A 15497-nucleotide genomic window follows, 5' to 3' on the forward strand; every position below is an offset into this window, starting at 1 on the left:
AGTGATGGGACAGTGCTGCCCTTGAATCCCATGTCTGTCCTGCACGATGGCAAGCCTTGGCATGGGCAGGCTGGGTCCTTGGAGTCCCCACCACCGCAGAGCTGAGCAGAGCGAGGCTGGATGCAGCATCTGCACCTAATGGATGAGTTTTGTCAAGTGCTACAACAACCCAGAAAACTGCACCAGCCCCAAGGGCGCTCGGAAACCAAAGGCAGTATTTCACCTCCCTGCCTGCCCTGTCACAGCAGCTCTGAAGGCTCCTTTGTATAGAACCCAACCAGCGTTAAGCACTGAACAGATATTACAAAAAGAGTAAAGCTGACCTGCAGCCCTGTCCGACTGGGTAAAAAGTCACTGACTTGTGTTTTCCCTAGAGAAGCAACCAGGAGTAAAGCCTGAATAAAACCAGGGAGACAAGGGGAAGTAACTTCAGCTGAGGGATGTGGGCAGCAGAGGCAGTGCCCTTGGGCCCACCAGCAGAGACATGTTTTGGATGCTCACCCAGGATTGCAACAGTCATGCACAAGCCTGCTCTGTGTAACAATCCATTTATTGCTTTGGGTTTTGTACTTCTGAGCTTGCTTCCAAATTTAGTCAAGATCTGCCCTTTTGCTTCAGTTGCATAGAACTTCCCCGAGTGTCAGGAGGCAGCCTGCTGCCAGGAGCTGCTCGGGTGAAGCTGAGAGATCCAGGAGCAGGTGAGGTCTGGAAGCAGCTGAGCAAAGCAGTGCCTGTGGACAATCTCTGCGGAAAGAGCCTGGGGATGTGGGAACTGGCGATCAGGGGAGAGGCCCCTCAGCAGGGGGAGTGAGCTGACCCCAAAGACGAGTCATCCTCTGCTCGCTGGACCATGTTATACCTACTCTGACAAACCATGGCACTGCTGGGATGCCATTGTGCTCACAGTCCCTGTCACTGCCAGCACCATCTGACCGTGGACACAGAGGCTGTGCTGGGGCATAAGCAGGGGCTTCATCTAATTCTCCTTGGGGTGGGGGTTAGAATGGCCTGAGAGAACCGTGACCTGGGCATGGGAGAATCACTCCCAGGTATAAATCAGGGCTGGCTGATTCTCTACAGAACCTCACAGAGAGTGAGATGGAGAATAGAGCACATTTGGCTGCCTCCAGCCAGTCTCAGCAAACTGCAGCTGTGAGGAGCAGCCCTGATGCTTCTGAGAGGACATGTTGTTCTTGCCAGTAACACAGGTGAGGAATTTATTGGAAATGCACTTTAACTTCTTCTGAGATTAGCTGGTTTTAAAAAGAACAGGTTTATAGTGCACCCCAAACAAGATTCTCTTTCGGGGAAGGGTAAAGGCCAGAAAAAGCTTTTGCTTTCAGTTGTCAGTCACTGCCCAGTGGAGAATGGGAGGGATCATCACAGCTGTGAGGAGGTCAGAGAGGTGTGGGGGGTGCTACAGGGACACCCTCCAAGGATCATTTCTTGAAGATGACTCACTCTTCATACTGAACAATTTGAAATAGATGTGCCATTTTCTCTGCATATGGTGCTGGCGAGGCACAAGTCAGGAGAAGTCAGGGTCATGTACCCACCTCATCCTCAAACACCACTTCAAAAAATAAACCTTCTGCCACGGGGATGGTGTCTCAGCCAGTGCCCCAGACTGGGCAGCCCTTCCTTCGCCCCTGAACCATTTGGGTCCTCAGCGATGCTGTTTTCCCAGGTGAGCTCTAACCTGGTGGTTCCTCTTTCCCATCCCAGCTGCTGTGTAGGTCTGTCAGGGAGGAGATGCCTCCTGTGTGCCGGTCCCGGGCCCCGTGCCCTCCTGCTGCTGCAGCCTCTGGAGCAGGAGCAGCACGTTGTCCGTGAGCTCGTTCCGTGGCCGCCCCATCCCGCTGAGCTTCACCGGGTGCAGGCTGGCGTGGGGGGGGTCGTACCCCTCGGGGCAGCACACCTCGTTCAGGAGCAGCCAGGTGCTGTCAGGGTCTACGTGCATCAAGTGCAGGAAAACACTTTGGAAAACAGCAGGAAGAAAGGAAAGAAGAGTAAGAACAAGGCTTTTTGGTTGGCACCCAACAGGGTTATTAAGAGCTAAGGAAAGCTTTGATGGTGTCCGCAACCTCTGGCAGCTGCACATATTCGACTCTTTACAGAGGGCAGTGCAGTGGCCCCTGTGCCCAAGAAAGCAGCTCTGAGCCTCACAGCCACTGGCACATGGGAGAAAAATATTTATGATACTGCACAGTCACTTATGGACATCAAACAAGCAGCTGGTGCAGAACTGACCCAGGCTTGGTGCTGGCACTGTGAGCTGTTGCTGGCGTAAGCCTAAATCTGCCTGTCGTTCATGCTGGGGAGGTGACTGTGGGTGACTGCATGTGCTACGCATATCCGGGATCTTTTGGACAACAGCTCCTGCGGAGATCTTGGGAGAAGTTGCTCACTGCCCTCTCTGGTTTTTGGGGAGTGAGTCAGTTAACTCATCTGGGCTTCTCTGCCTTTCCAGAGGTGGCAAACCCAAGGATATTTGGGGACAGCTGCCCAGGCTGGGCCCCAAAGGAAGCTCAACACTGTATTTGAGGGCTTTTTGCTCAAGTGAGGTCTCCCACCTTCCCAAGTCCTTATTAGCTGCCTCCAAATTTTTGTCCTTCTGCACAGTACCTTTCACAAAGCAGGATTTTAAACCAAAACCAAACACAACCTTCATTAACAACAGAATGAAGGAAAAGAGGAATCACAACTTCCTCTGCAGATTTACTGCTGTGTTGATGGTTTTCACTTTGCATTTCCATACCTCAGTAAGATGGGATTTGCCTTTCCAGCCTGCCCTTCACACAGGGGCCCAGCTGTGAGCTGCTGGGACACAGCTGCTGCTGGAGAGCAGGAAGCTCAAGGAGTGAAAGAGCAAATGCTGATTTGTTTGACCTACACTTACCCACCCCCTCCTGCCAGTTCTCCCTGCAGCAACATTTGGGCTCGGCTAGGTTTTTGTCAGGGTTTAATGCACAGAAGGTGTATGGGGCGTAACTGGTATTAAATTCTCTGGCTGTGCCATGAACAAAATTAGACTGGAATTTGCAAGGCCTTTTCCTGAATAGTGCTGAGTGCTCTGTGAGCACCAAAGGCACTCAGCACTCACCACACCTATGGTACAGTTTTCCAAGATCCCAGTAAAGCCCGGCCATGAATCTTCAGGTCTTTAGTTTTCACTGAAATCATGGAGCTGTGAGGAGAACAACTGCCAGGTGAGGTAATGGGAAATCAGGTAGGTCTGTCTCTGTTCCCCCAAGAAGCACAGGACTGAACTCCCTTTCTAAAAGCAAAGATCACCTGCTACAAAAGCTATGCAAAATCCAGATCTGATTGCTGTCCAAATTTCTCATGGAAGAACTTTCATCCCTAAAGTGAGGCTGCTTCCTACGCAAAGCAGGGAGAAATCCCTTTGAGAATCTCTCCTCTGAAAAGGAGTGCAGTGCCAAGAGTAATGTGAAAGAGCACAGAAATGAGATGAAGGTAGGAGAGAGCTCCCTCTCCTCTTCACAATAACCCTGTGGATGTGACTCGTTACTCCGTGCACAGCCAAATCTGCTGCTTTTGCCTCTCTGCCATTAACACCTTGCCTGTCCCTCAGTGCAGGTCTCTGAACAGAAGAGGGGAGATGTCACCACTGAAGCTGTTGGCAGTGTCCTCTGCCAAAGGTGCTGGTGGTGCCTATCTGCTTGCTCCAGAGGAACCAGTGGGAATGTGCTCTACAGTGATAGCTGGGCTTGGCAACAGCTGCCTCAGCAACATGACTTTTTTCTGTGGATTGCCCAGATGCAGGTGAGCTCACAGGACTCCTCATTCCCCTGGCTTTGTTCCTGCAGCTCTGCTGACTGGGAGGATGGCCAACTCGGTGCCAGCCCAAGCAAGGGGCTGGCAGGGGCAGGGTATGGAGCTCTCACCGCTGCCATCCTGGGTCCAGCTCTCCAGACACTGCCCTGCCCGTGCCCTCAGCTTGGCTGTGGCAGCAGGAGCACACGGCTCTGTCTGCCAGAAAACAGCAGCTCCCAGTGGTTCCACCCAGTTTTCAGTGTGCTGCTACTGGTGGGCAGCTGCAGAGATAATCCTTGCTCCTTATGGCTGGCATAGGAGCAGGCAAGGACAATGAATTGCTGTGAAGTGAATGTCAGAATGGGGAATATTGTGCAGCAGGCTGCCGATCCCCAGCACACACACAGCTGTAGCTCTTACACTCACAGCACAGACACTTTGCTCTCCAACCTCTTCCCAGTCAGTTGCTCCAGAGAAAGCGACGCTCAGAGATTATCCAGACCCTGGAGAACTCACTGCCTCTAGTGCCCATAATGGCTCGGGACTGTGATTATCCCTGGTAGCCTGGAGTGCTCTGCAGCTTAAAGAACAACTTGACTTTTACATTTTCAAACTAACTCTGGGGTAGTTTCCAAGCAACCTGTTTCCATAGCAAAGAATCCTGGGGTTAATCTAAGTTTGTTTTCTGTTGTTGCCTTTTTCTTTTTTTTTTTTTTTTCCCTTAAATATCACTTTATTGAATTTTGCCTCGAGCAGGTGGCTGTTCTGGTGTGGTTCAGTCCAGCCTGGGAGTGACAGCTGACAATGAGTATCCAACAAAGAACACAAGCAAACCAAAAGAGGTAAGCTGCATAATCAAGCTTCGTATCAAAAAAGGTCCCAGAATAGCTCATATGGGTCCCAAGTGTGCTAAACCTGTTCTACTAGCACAGAGCAGTTTGGCTATTCTGTTGCCTTGTCTTTTCCCAAACTCCAAGCAAAGCCATGGCACAGACTGGCAGAAGGAAAAGGCTTCCTGGCTTTCCATCCCTGCTGAATGTTTAACTGGATACAGCTCACCACAGGCTTTGGTAAGAACTGAGGAAATTATTTTGGCATCTTAGGGGGAAAAAAAATCATTCCTATCCAGACTGTTGACTGAAAGGTCATGGGCTGCAAAAATTTAGTAGGAATTAAGTGTAAATTTCAAAACAGTCACTTGAAACTGAAAGACAGGAAAATGAATTGTCAGTTTTAACAGGGGCCAGTGACAATTTCCTAATCTCTTTTCCTTCAAGGTTTTATTCCCTGAAGTGAAGAGCTTGTCACGGATGATGCAACTTCACAAATTGACGAGAAGCTCAGATTTACATATTGTGACTTTCAGTTTCCACCATCTCCCCCCACCTTGTTCCCAGTGCTGGGGCCCCACATACCCCCCTTGCTCAAGGCTTTCTGGGCACTTCCCCACCCTTGCGCTGGCTCATCTTCTTCAATGAAGGCAAAGACTTTTCTAGTGCTCTTTGGCATTCCCAAACTCTTCTTCAGCAAGTTTGGTCCCTTTGGTGATTTTGCATTTGGTTTTTTGTTTGTTTAGTTTTTTAAAAAGCTTTGGATAATACTCTCCTGGAATACTCCCAGCAGTCATCTTCTAGTAAAGCCTATTGTTATTGTCCCATTTTCTCTTCCTCAGATATGCTGGAGTTCTTTTTTTCCCAGCATCTATTTTTGCCTGTTGAGTATTCCAGGAAGCTGCAGTTACAAAAATCACTTCCTCCCACTGCTTCATCTAATAAAGCTACAGGGTCCCATAAATGGGATTAAGCAGACTCCTTGGGGCATGATAACATCCCTGGATGATAGCCAAACTCCCTTTTTCCTTTTTTTGTGTGGCTCAAGCACCTTGGCCAAAAATTCCTTCTCAGCTCCGTGCATGCCTACAGAATCCTCATATAGTCAGTGTATGATTTTTGGAGCTACAACTGACTTTGCAAGTGCTGACCTTGTTCTTGACAGGTCACAACCCATCAGTTGAATAAGAATCCTGAGAGCTGAGCAAAGGCCAGTTAGTATAAATCACTATGGCAAGCTGGTTCCAAGCATTCTTTTACCTCATATGATTTCTGCAGTGATAAAGCTGAGTTATGTGACGTACGCTGGCGCTCAGGCTGGGGCTAAGATTAGTTCTGGTCTATCTGTTTTTAGAAGCATTTAAAATGCAGAATTTCTCATGTATCAGGCTGATAACGTTGCCCTTGCTTAGATGGAAAGGGCCTAAATGTGTGACAACCTGTGTCAGTTTGCAGGATTACTTTCAGGAACATGGAGAGCAAGAAGAGCCAGAACTCACAGGAATGTGGTGGTTCAGCAGCTGGAGAATAGAAATGGGAAGTGTGGCTGAGAAGTGATTCCTATCCTGGTACAGGAGCTGATTGCTACAGTGCAAACTGATTTTGACTTTTCCAGACTGAAACCTCGTATCAGGACACTACAGTTAAAAGTGAGTGTGATATGATTTACTCTGATCCATCCAATCCAGGGATTGCACAGGACTAAATTAAAAAAAATTAAACCCAAAAGAAACCTCCAAATGCTGCTGTGTGTGGTGACAGGCCAAGCCACACGTCAGTGCATACATGTGTCTGGTCGACGGAGTTAAACAGGAGACAGCAAGGGCTTCTATGAGCAGCTTGGTTCACTGACATATGTGATGTATGGTGGATCAAAAGCACTGGGGGGAGGAGCAAAACATATGGTATTTTTTCCTCAAAATATAATAAAAACAACATACAGGAGGAAAATGTTACTTGCCCTGAACTTTGCTGCCCTTGTGCTCCAACAAGTGAGCTCACTTCACCATGCAGCTTCCAACAGGGGCACACTTCATATTCCCTCCACCCCTGCTGTTGGGGGGAAATTGCACAGCTTCTCAAGCTGCTTGGTTAATGATTTAAAAGCTTCAGATTCCAAATATCTGGATAAATCCTGGTGTTCTGCTTTTCATCCAGCATTGCTTGCACAGACTGAGGCATTATTGCATTAAGGGGGTGCACGCCCACAGCACAGAGCCCCTCTGCAGAACAAATGCTGCCGGAGCCTGCTGTGCTGCCGTGAAAGCCTCCAAGGTAAAAATAAACCTGCTCCCACCCGCGCAGGGATACAAACAAAGGAATGCTCCAGCTCCGGAGAGCGCTGGCTCTGAACTGCTGCCCAGCCACACAAAGCCCTTCACACCCTGCACCCCCGGGAGCCTGTGCTTTGTGAAAGGGAATGGATGGGCTGCACTTCCTTTTGCTTCCCTTTCCAGCAGCCTGCCCTGGAAATCCGAAGCTGCAGAGCCTGCAGAACCTGCTGGTTTCCCCTCCCCTTGGGGGAGGGCAGGGCTGGCCACACAAGAAGGGGGGCTGGCTTTCACCCCCATCCTTCGGCAGAGGGGCTTTTTGATTTATGTCCTATGTTCTGTACCTGGACTCGTTTTGTCTCCTGAAAGCTCTGGCCTTGGTTCCAGGTGACAACATATGACAATAGTGATTTCTTATCCTGACAGCAGAACATGCTGAGCAGGATTTTGTACACCAAGCAGCAAAGTATGTCTGTCAACACTTCCTAGAGCTGGAGTGTGTTCACCTAAACTGGTTTTGCTCTTTTAGACTCTCCCAGCCTTCTCAGAGCACCACTGGTGCCAAGACTGACAGCTTCCCAAACAAACTCTGGTCCACCTGGCAGAGCCTGCGCTGGAGCCCAGGGAAAATGGAAGGGTAACAGAAGTAAATCCCCCAGCCTGCAGAAGGTATTAAGTGATAAAATACAAGGAAATGCCTGGCACATCCTCTTCCATAACTGTCTTCCCTCCACAGTTTGATGCCACCAGTGGGCCAAGAACCTCAAGTATTTGGTTAGGAAAAAGCAAGTAGCACATCTTTCCTTCTGTCCCCAAATGCACTGCAAGGTCACCTGTAATGTCTGTGCAAGCTGACAACTGACCTCTCTAACTCATTTTGGGGAGTAAATGATACTTCACCACAGAAAACTTCCATGAGAGATCCTGTTGTACAGGACTTGAATGTGATGGAGGCTGGAACAGGAAGGGTGTAAAAGGAATGGGATCACCATGTTCCCTCTGTCCCCTATTATTTGTACACCCAACACACCTGCATTTAAGAGACATTACCTCTGGGCAGCTTCTTGCAGTTTCACAGGTTGCTTGGCGCTGAGGTAAATCAGGCAGGCATCTGCCACTTTATTCAGGTCACTCTCGCCTGCAGAAATGGAACAGGAAAGAAGGGTAGGAGGTGACCTCCTCAGCAGCTGCTGCCTAATGGAATCAACTCCAAATTGGCAGCAGAGGCTTCTGAGCCTTTGAGCTGTCTGACCTGGAGCTCTTCTGACCCTGCCTTTTAAGCATCTTGCTGCAAAGCCAGGAAAGCAATCAAGGGCACTGAGAGGAAAAGAGCAACTAGCCAGCAAACCTTCTCCCTCATCAAAGTCCGCTCCAAAAATTTTACTTGGGGAGAATTTCAGAGAATTTCATTCAATAGAAGAGTGTGATGTGCTGGTCTTAAAGGGTCACCCAGAGAGAAGCCCACAATGGAACCAGTCAAGCTATCCAGAAGTCTTACCTGGGCTCCAGTTTGTCCGGTAAGAACAAAGCATGGCCCAACAGCCCTAGAGCAATGCAGGCACTCCATTCCATACCCTCTTCTCATGCACAAGCAGGATAAGCAGTCAGATTTTGCATGTGCTGGGAACCTTCAGTCCCTTTTGTCCCCCAGGGAGTAAAGAGTGCCCAGCACCTCTTTACAGAGCTCCCAAAGAGGACAGATTCAGGCTGGAGAAGATCAGGAAATCAATTCCATGGGCAGCAGGAGAAGAGCAAGTCGAGATGAGAGAATAAAGTCTGGCAGAGATCCACACAACCTGTGCTTCCCCTGGTACTCACCCATGTCCAGCCTCTCACAGAGAGAGCCCAGGCCCTGCAGCACAGCCAGCTGCAGCTTGAAGGCCAGTGTGTGGCTGTACACAGGCCCAGCTTTGGCACTCACTGGGGCCTGGCTGAGGAGGGAACTGGTCAGCTTGGGCAGGACATCTTTGGAGAACCTCTGCCTCAGGAAATCCCCACATGTTTGAGCCAGGGTACACAGCACCTAAGAGAGACATCAGTTACAGGGGACAATGCACACACCAGCCTGGGAGGAGTTCAGTGATCCACACCATGCTGGGGGATTCAGACATTCCCTCTCCCTGGAGAATTCTTTTTGCAGGTGAAAGCATTGTAACCACACCTTCCCCAGCTTCCCCATAATGAGCAGAAGGTTAATGTTTGAGAGGCTGAGTGAGCTGCACCCTGCTCTGCAGTGTCACCTAGCTGACCTCCTGGGTTGCCCTTCCCTCATTAGCACAGTAAAGGTAAAAGCAGCTGTGCAGTCTTGCTCAGAATTAGTGGAAGTGTCTCTGATGGAAAATGCCATTAAATATCATTATATCCTTAAATCTCTTTTCTGGTGCAGACAGCTCATCTTTCCAGGCACATCAGCAAGCAGAAAGGCCAACTGGTCACAGAAAAGGGCGCCCAGCGCTACTGGTGTGTGCCCAGGATCAAACTGAAACTGGGTAGAGAATGGTCCTACATTCATGTAAAAACAAAAAGGGGGGGGGGGGGGTCCACATGGCCAGAACACTCATCTCTCTTTTGGAACTTCACTGAGCTCATGGTCTCAGTGTGCAGGACTGAAATGCTGGTTATGTTGCTTTACACTGATGTGACACTTCTTGTCCTGGAATTTAGGCAGGAAGACACTTTGGGGGGAATTCATACAGCAAAACCCAAGCTGGGTGCAAATTGTAGTGATGACTTGAACTTTTCAAGAGTTAATTAGGTTTTGTATAGCAATCTCTACCTCTTTTTAGGGTGGGCACACAGTAGGTATGGCTATTCTGGGATTCTAGTGCATGGCTTCTGGAATTTGGGGAATTAAAACTCTCTTTATTCACACTGAAGGATTCTAAAATGAATCTCACTCTGCCCAGCAGATGAATTCCTCTGCAATGCTGGAGCTGGCAACCTCTGGAAAGATGCTTTACTGGCCAGCCCATGAGTCAGGAGCAGAAAGGAGCCAGCTGACAAGGTCAGGAACTCTTTAATAACGTCATTATAGGGCCAAGTCCTTGTTTAACTTCTCCCCTCCCTTGCCAATGCCTCAATTGTGAAATGTTCCCCTATCTTTAATCTGAGACTTCCAAAGAGGATGCTGGGACTGTGGCTCCAGCAAGGCCAAGCTGCACTGTATGGTGCCCCTCACATCTGTTCAGGCTGTACAACTGTTTTTCTCATCCCTGCAATAACAACCAACATTGCTGCCTCGCCCAGGAACAGCATCGAGGGTCTACCTGTGGACAAGGTGCAGCAGGAGTGGTACTAACCCACTGCAGGGCGGTGACCCCATGCTCCAAACCACATTTAAACATCGCTGCAGGAGCTTGGTGCTCTCTCCTGGGCTGCAGCACTGCCTCAGCCCCTTCCTGCCCAAGTCCCAGCTGGAAATGCTGCTGGCAGTCATGGCCATACCTTGAAGGCTCTGAGCACTGCCAGAGGGTCATCACTAATCAGCCGGGTGACGAGAGCTGGCCAGACACGGTGAGCCATGGGAAGCAGATGGTTTCCATGAGGATGCAGCACAGTTACACAGAGCTCCAGCACGTCCAGGACCTGGGCAGGAGGGGAGGGAACAGGCTCTGAGTGCTGCAGTGCCAGGCATTCAGGTGAATCCCAGCATCACGTCAGGAAGCCAGGAGGAGGGGATGGATAACAAAGGGCGCAGTTTTACCGCAACAGGAACGGGGACAAGTGAACAGTGCTTAGAGATCAGGCCTGTTTGGAAAGGGACAAGCACCGCGGTGACACAACCTGTGCTGGGTACAGAGCTGGGCTGGGAACAAGGCAGGATTCCTGCCCTGATCCCACAGGCTGAGCTGCACACTCGGACCCCACTGCGGCTGTGGCAGCAGGATCACCTGGCAGAGCTGGGGCCGCTGGGATGAGAATCTGGGTTATGCCTCATTTTTCTGTCTCACTTTGCACTTTAAAAGGAGGCCACCTTCAAAGGGTTTTCATAATTAGAAAAAAGCCAGGCTTTTAGCCCTGCTTATCACCACCCCAGCAACTTCAAAAACATTCATCAGCCTGTGCACTGCAGCCTGAGGAAGGGGGATGGGAGGCACAGATGGGAGAAAGATGCTTCTGTTTCCTCCACTAAAGGACAAGGCACAAGACTTAACTGTCATAAGCATCAAGGGAAAGTGCCCAATACAAAGTCACCCTTAAGATTCTGTTCCGTCTGGCTGCCATTCCTAATCCAGAGTGCTCCCGAAAAACTACCTCCCTTTCTCTTGCCAGGCTTGGAGGCTCTGTCCTGCTCGAGCATATGGCAGCACAAACCTGGGGATGGCAGGGAGCCCAACATGCATGGCACACACGCTGATGAGCTACCAGGCCGTTCATGGGCACCATCTGTCCCCTCAGAGCCGGCGATTACCGACCTTCAGCCGCACTCGGAGGCTCCCGTCAGACAGCAAGTGGATGCACCTCTCCATCACATCCCTGGCCAGCTGAGCATGGCTTGGCATTGGAGCTTCTCCTTCTGTGTCAGAGCTGGGCTCTGGCTTAGCAAGGAGAATCTCATCTGGAAGACAAAACCATTACTGAAGTAATGAAAATGATGTGGGAGCTCTGGGAGATCACAATATCCACCCACAACCACTCCGCAAATTCCCGAGTAAGGCCTTTAGCATTTTTTAATGTGCTTAGATATAGTTAAGCCTATGAGTTCTGTGGGCTAGTGTCAGGTTCAGTTAAGAGTGTGGGGCTACAGAATGTTCGCTTTCTTTAGTGGACAATGCAGCTGGTCTGACATTTGCAGTCTCTTCTCACCATGGACTTATTTCCCATTGATTTTTATTAAAAATGAAAAGCCTACGTATTTAAAGATGAAGTATTTAAAGGTCAGGATTGCAGCACAGCCTAGGTGCTGCAACACAACAAAGACTAAAAGGTTCCCTATATGAATGTCTGCAGTGCCTGCCAAGGCCAAGTGATAAGGGGAGCAGTGGCATCACTGGCCAGGAGTAAATAGTACATAGATTCCCAAGGGAGCATGAGGAAAATGCATAGGATCCTGGAAAGAGGAAACTTCAGGTCCTGAACCCAAATGAACTGTTATGAGGTAAGGAAAAACATGCTGTGCTTGTGTCTTAGAGCTAGAGAAGTCTTGATCTGCAAACATTTGGCTCCCCCACTCAAACAGAACAAGGCGAGAACACCCAACAGCACTTTACATGAACCAAGGTCAGCCCAAAGACCTGAGACTGTCAGCCTGGTCCCAAGGCCCCCACGAGACAAAAGGACACCTCAGAGGTCACAGTCTCTCTTCAAGCTGACCATGCTCCTCTCCAGCCACACACAGCACTGACCTGTCTCCTCCTCCAGGTCAGGAAGATCACCCTCTGCGATCTGCTTCTGGCTGACATAGTCAAGGAAGAATTGTTCCACTTCTTGCCTTGTCATTGTCACCTCCTGCTGCCCCTGGGACCAAGCCCTGCTCTGCCCCTTCTTAGTCTGCCTTTGCTGGTGTTCCTCAGCGCTGGGCATTCCAAACCACTGCACTGCAAAAGAGGAACTGACATGTCACTGAGCAACCATGATCCCCTCCTGCAAGTCAGCAAGGTGCCATGGATTCCATGAGAGATGGCTCACACAACTCATGGGATTGCACCTGATCCAGGCACCTGCTGTCACATCCCAGTCACCTCCCTGATGGTATGGGAATGTTAAAAAGGAATACATGCCATGTGCTCCTACAGAATGTTCATGGGAGCAGTGAATCCATCCTTTCTCAGCCACTAAAGGCCATGTTCCTGTGAAAGGCAGCAGGCCAGACAAACTGAAGAGGGAAAATTACTGGTGATCTTTGCTCGAGCGCTGCCCCAGCAAGCAAAGCACAGTGGCCATCCCACTGCAGCACCTTGGCTACCTGGAACCTCCCATGGCAAGTGGAAAGGTCCAAGATAACCACCCTTAGTGACAGCAAGGCTGAATTACACAAAGTAAACATTGTTTTGGTACCTAGAGCTGTCATGACTGAGTGGAGGACTCTGAGGAAGGTGGAAGCCTGGCTATTGTAAGACTGATCTAGCGCAGACAGGACATCTTGGATTACATCTTCTACCAGCGGCAGCAAGCTGGCATCCGAATGCCTCAGCATCGTGTCCAGGACCTGGGAAGCACGTGGCTGATGTGCCAGCTGGCGCAAATTCAGGGAAATCCCATTCACCAGATAGTCAGAATTCTCATTAATCAAACACTGCACCGAGTCATAACCGCAGGCCTCACATATGTCTGCCAGTGTCCCCAGTGCTGTCTCACTGATGAGCAGAGTCCTGTCACCAGCCTTTTCCAGCACAGGGTAGAGAGCTGACAGCAGCAGCAGCCGGAACTCCTTCCCAAGAACAGCAGCAAAGCAGCCGACACCCTCCAGCTGGATGCAGATCTGCCAGATGTTGCTGTTCATGGTGCGGGTTGTGACTGGGGGCTCCGGGGACAGAAGGAGAACGCTGCTGGACGCCCCTCCCGCACGGACAGCGAGTCCTGAGTGCTGCACTGACTGCTCAGGGCTGCTCTCCTCTGTGTCAGTGCTAGTGACCAAATACCAGTTCGCCTGGTCCATGTATTCATCCAGAATGGATGTTATGGACCCTTTGAGATCATCCACGTTCAGCAGAACTTCCCTCTCCTGCAGGACAATCACTCCCACTCCGGCAGCTCCCGTGACCAGCTCGTTGAGGATCATGGCTGCCTGCTTTCGGTACAGGCCAGACTCATTGTACAGCCCCATGAAGTGATCCACAAGCAAGTAGAGGTTCCCATAGTAGCCAAGAACACGACACACTTGCTGAAGGAGCTGGAAAACCTTCTCCTCCGTGAAGAAGCGGAAGTATTTCTTCTGGCACCTGCCCTTCTGCACACCCTGCTGCAAGGGGCCTGGTGGCCCAGAGCGCCGGGCCTCCACTATCTTCACATCCGTCACATCCAGCTCCAGAACCTGCACCAGTGCCTTGGACAGGCGGTGCAGGTGGGACACAGAGTTGAGGACAATGTTAATCTTGGGGCCCAGCAGCTTCAGGTAGCCGAGCAATAAGTTCAGTGTGGAAACCTTGCCCATGTCATCCTGAGAGTTCATCAGGCGGGGAAGAGCCGTAGCAAGGGAATGGAGGTTCTCAGAGAGGACATCAGCAAGAGCCCTGTTCTGTGCCACAATCCTCTGCTCTGCAATCCCTTGCAGAACTTTGTTACACCTGCTCTGGACTTCACTGTTTTCATCATTAACCAGCCCAACCAAGGCCTTTAAGAGGTGACTGAACGAGTCCACCAGTGACTGACTGCAGTTCCTCAGTAAGTGGTGAACCAGCTCTACCAGCTCCAGTCTCACCTTCCAGTGGGGGTGAACTGAAGAAGATTCAACCACTTTATGCAAGAGAAGAGAGAGTTTTTCAGCAGTACTTTTAGTCCAGTCAGGTCCTCTGTGGATCATTAGCTCTGATATTCTGCTGTGTTCCACTGGCAGCTTTTCCTTACTCTTTGGGATTCTGGCTAGCTGTTTGTCAGCCATGACCAAGCCAACAATCAGATAAAAGAGTCTAATGGCAGAAACGGTGGTTTTGTGACCTTGTTTGATGTCTCCAGCAATAACTCGAGACAGTGTAATAGAAATTCCGGGCAGAAAAGAAGCAAACAAATCCCCACATTGCTGTGCCTCATCTTCATCCAGGTCTCGGTGCTCCTGGCAGTCACACTGCAGAACCAGGACCTGCAAGCACTCCAAAGCAGAGATCTTGATTTGCTTTGCTTTTTCTTGCTCTGCAAGTGTCAGAAGCAAAGACACAGCAAATCCTAAGAGTGGAAGGGTGGAAGGTTGGTACAGAGACAAGATAACATCCCCATAAGCCGAATGCATCAGGGTGTAGAGTGCCTGGATCACAGCCAGCTTCAGCTCCTCGGACAGCGGGGCGGCTTTGCCCGAGCTGGGAGGGGGAGCGAGGCAGGTACAGAGCTCAGAGAAGAGCTCCTGCAGCAGCTCCTGCTTCTTCACGCACGTCGCCGCAAGCACGGAGGAGATGCACTGCACCAGGCTCTGCACCAGCCGCTCCTGCTTGGACCCCGGCACCCGCAGGGCGAAGCGCAGCGGGAACAGCACGTACTCCTGCAGCTCCTGCAGGGCCGCGCCGCTCACGCCGGCCAGGTGCGCCTGCAGCTGCCGCACGTTCTCCACCGTCTGCACCCGGGTCAGCTGCACGCAGACGGGGCGCAGCGCCCCGAACGCCGCCTGCGGGGTGTCGAACACGGCCATGCCGGGGGAACCGGGAGCCGCGCGGCCCTGCCCGGGGTCGGGCTGCGCTGGGGCCAGGCCGGGCAGCCCTGAGGGTGCCGGAAGTGACGCCGCGAAACCAGCACCACAAAGTTCCCGCGCAGCGGCGCGGGCACTGTGAGAAAAGTCTCGGGTGCTCTCAATGCGCAAGCGTCGGAGGCCTAACACGGAGGTAACGGGGCTGTCAGCGCCACAAAGCTCCCGCGGGCGCCAGCGGGCGCTGTGACAAAAGTCGCGAGTGCTCGCAGTGCGCAGGCGCCGGTGATGGTTGCGCATGCGCTGTTCCCGCCTGCCGTGAGCCCTGGCTCCCTCCGGCGCTCCGTA

The 15497-nt window shown here is 51.0% G+C and overlaps 1 protein-coding gene across 2 annotated transcripts; it reads right to left on the reverse strand.

The window, feature by feature from the left end:
• Positions 1–532: 532 nt before the first annotated feature.
• Positions 533–15308, reverse strand: TTI1 (TELO2 interacting protein 1). Of its 2 annotated transcripts, XM_048321529.1 has the most exons (7): positions 12875–15301; positions 12223–12414; positions 11293–11435; positions 10322–10462; positions 8696–8900; positions 7928–8015; positions 533–1976 (listed from the first exon to the last, which is right to left on the reverse strand). In XM_048321529.1, exons 1-7 carry the CDS (start codon positions 15153–15155, stop codon positions 1742–1744), a joined length of 3285 nt encoding a protein of 1094 aa, XP_048177486.1. In that variant the 5' UTR covers positions 15156–15301; the 3' UTR covers positions 533–1741. The 2 variants fall into 2 exon arrangements, 1 of the variants encoding a protein (XP_048177486.1); XR_007207172.1 differs by lacking the exon at positions 533–1976 and having other exon boundaries at positions 8376–8900; positions 12875–15308.
• Between the last annotated feature and the right edge of the window lie 189 nt (positions 15309–15497).

This window comes from Corvus hawaiiensis, chromosome 17 (assembly GCF_020740725.1).
Source record: "Corvus hawaiiensis isolate bCorHaw1 chromosome 17, bCorHaw1.pri.cur, whole genome shotgun sequence".
NCBI lineage: Eukaryota > Metazoa > Chordata > Aves > Passeriformes > Corvidae > Corvus > Corvus hawaiiensis.

Bases quoted from the DNA above. Each gene is read 5' to 3' on its own strand.
- TTI1 (XM_048321529.1), bottom strand. From the start codon at position 15,155: ATGGCCGTGTTCGACACCCCGCAGGCGGCGTTCGGGGCGCTGCGCCCC. The intron at 11,436-12,222 runs GTCAGTGCTGTG...TTTGTCTTCCAG, and splicing joins TGACCTGGAGGAGGAGACAG to ATGAGATTCTCCTTGCTAAG. The intron at 8,016-8,695 runs GTGAGTACCAGG...CCATTTCTGCAG, and splicing joins CTGTGAGAGGCTGGACATGG to GCGAGAGTGACCTGAATAAA.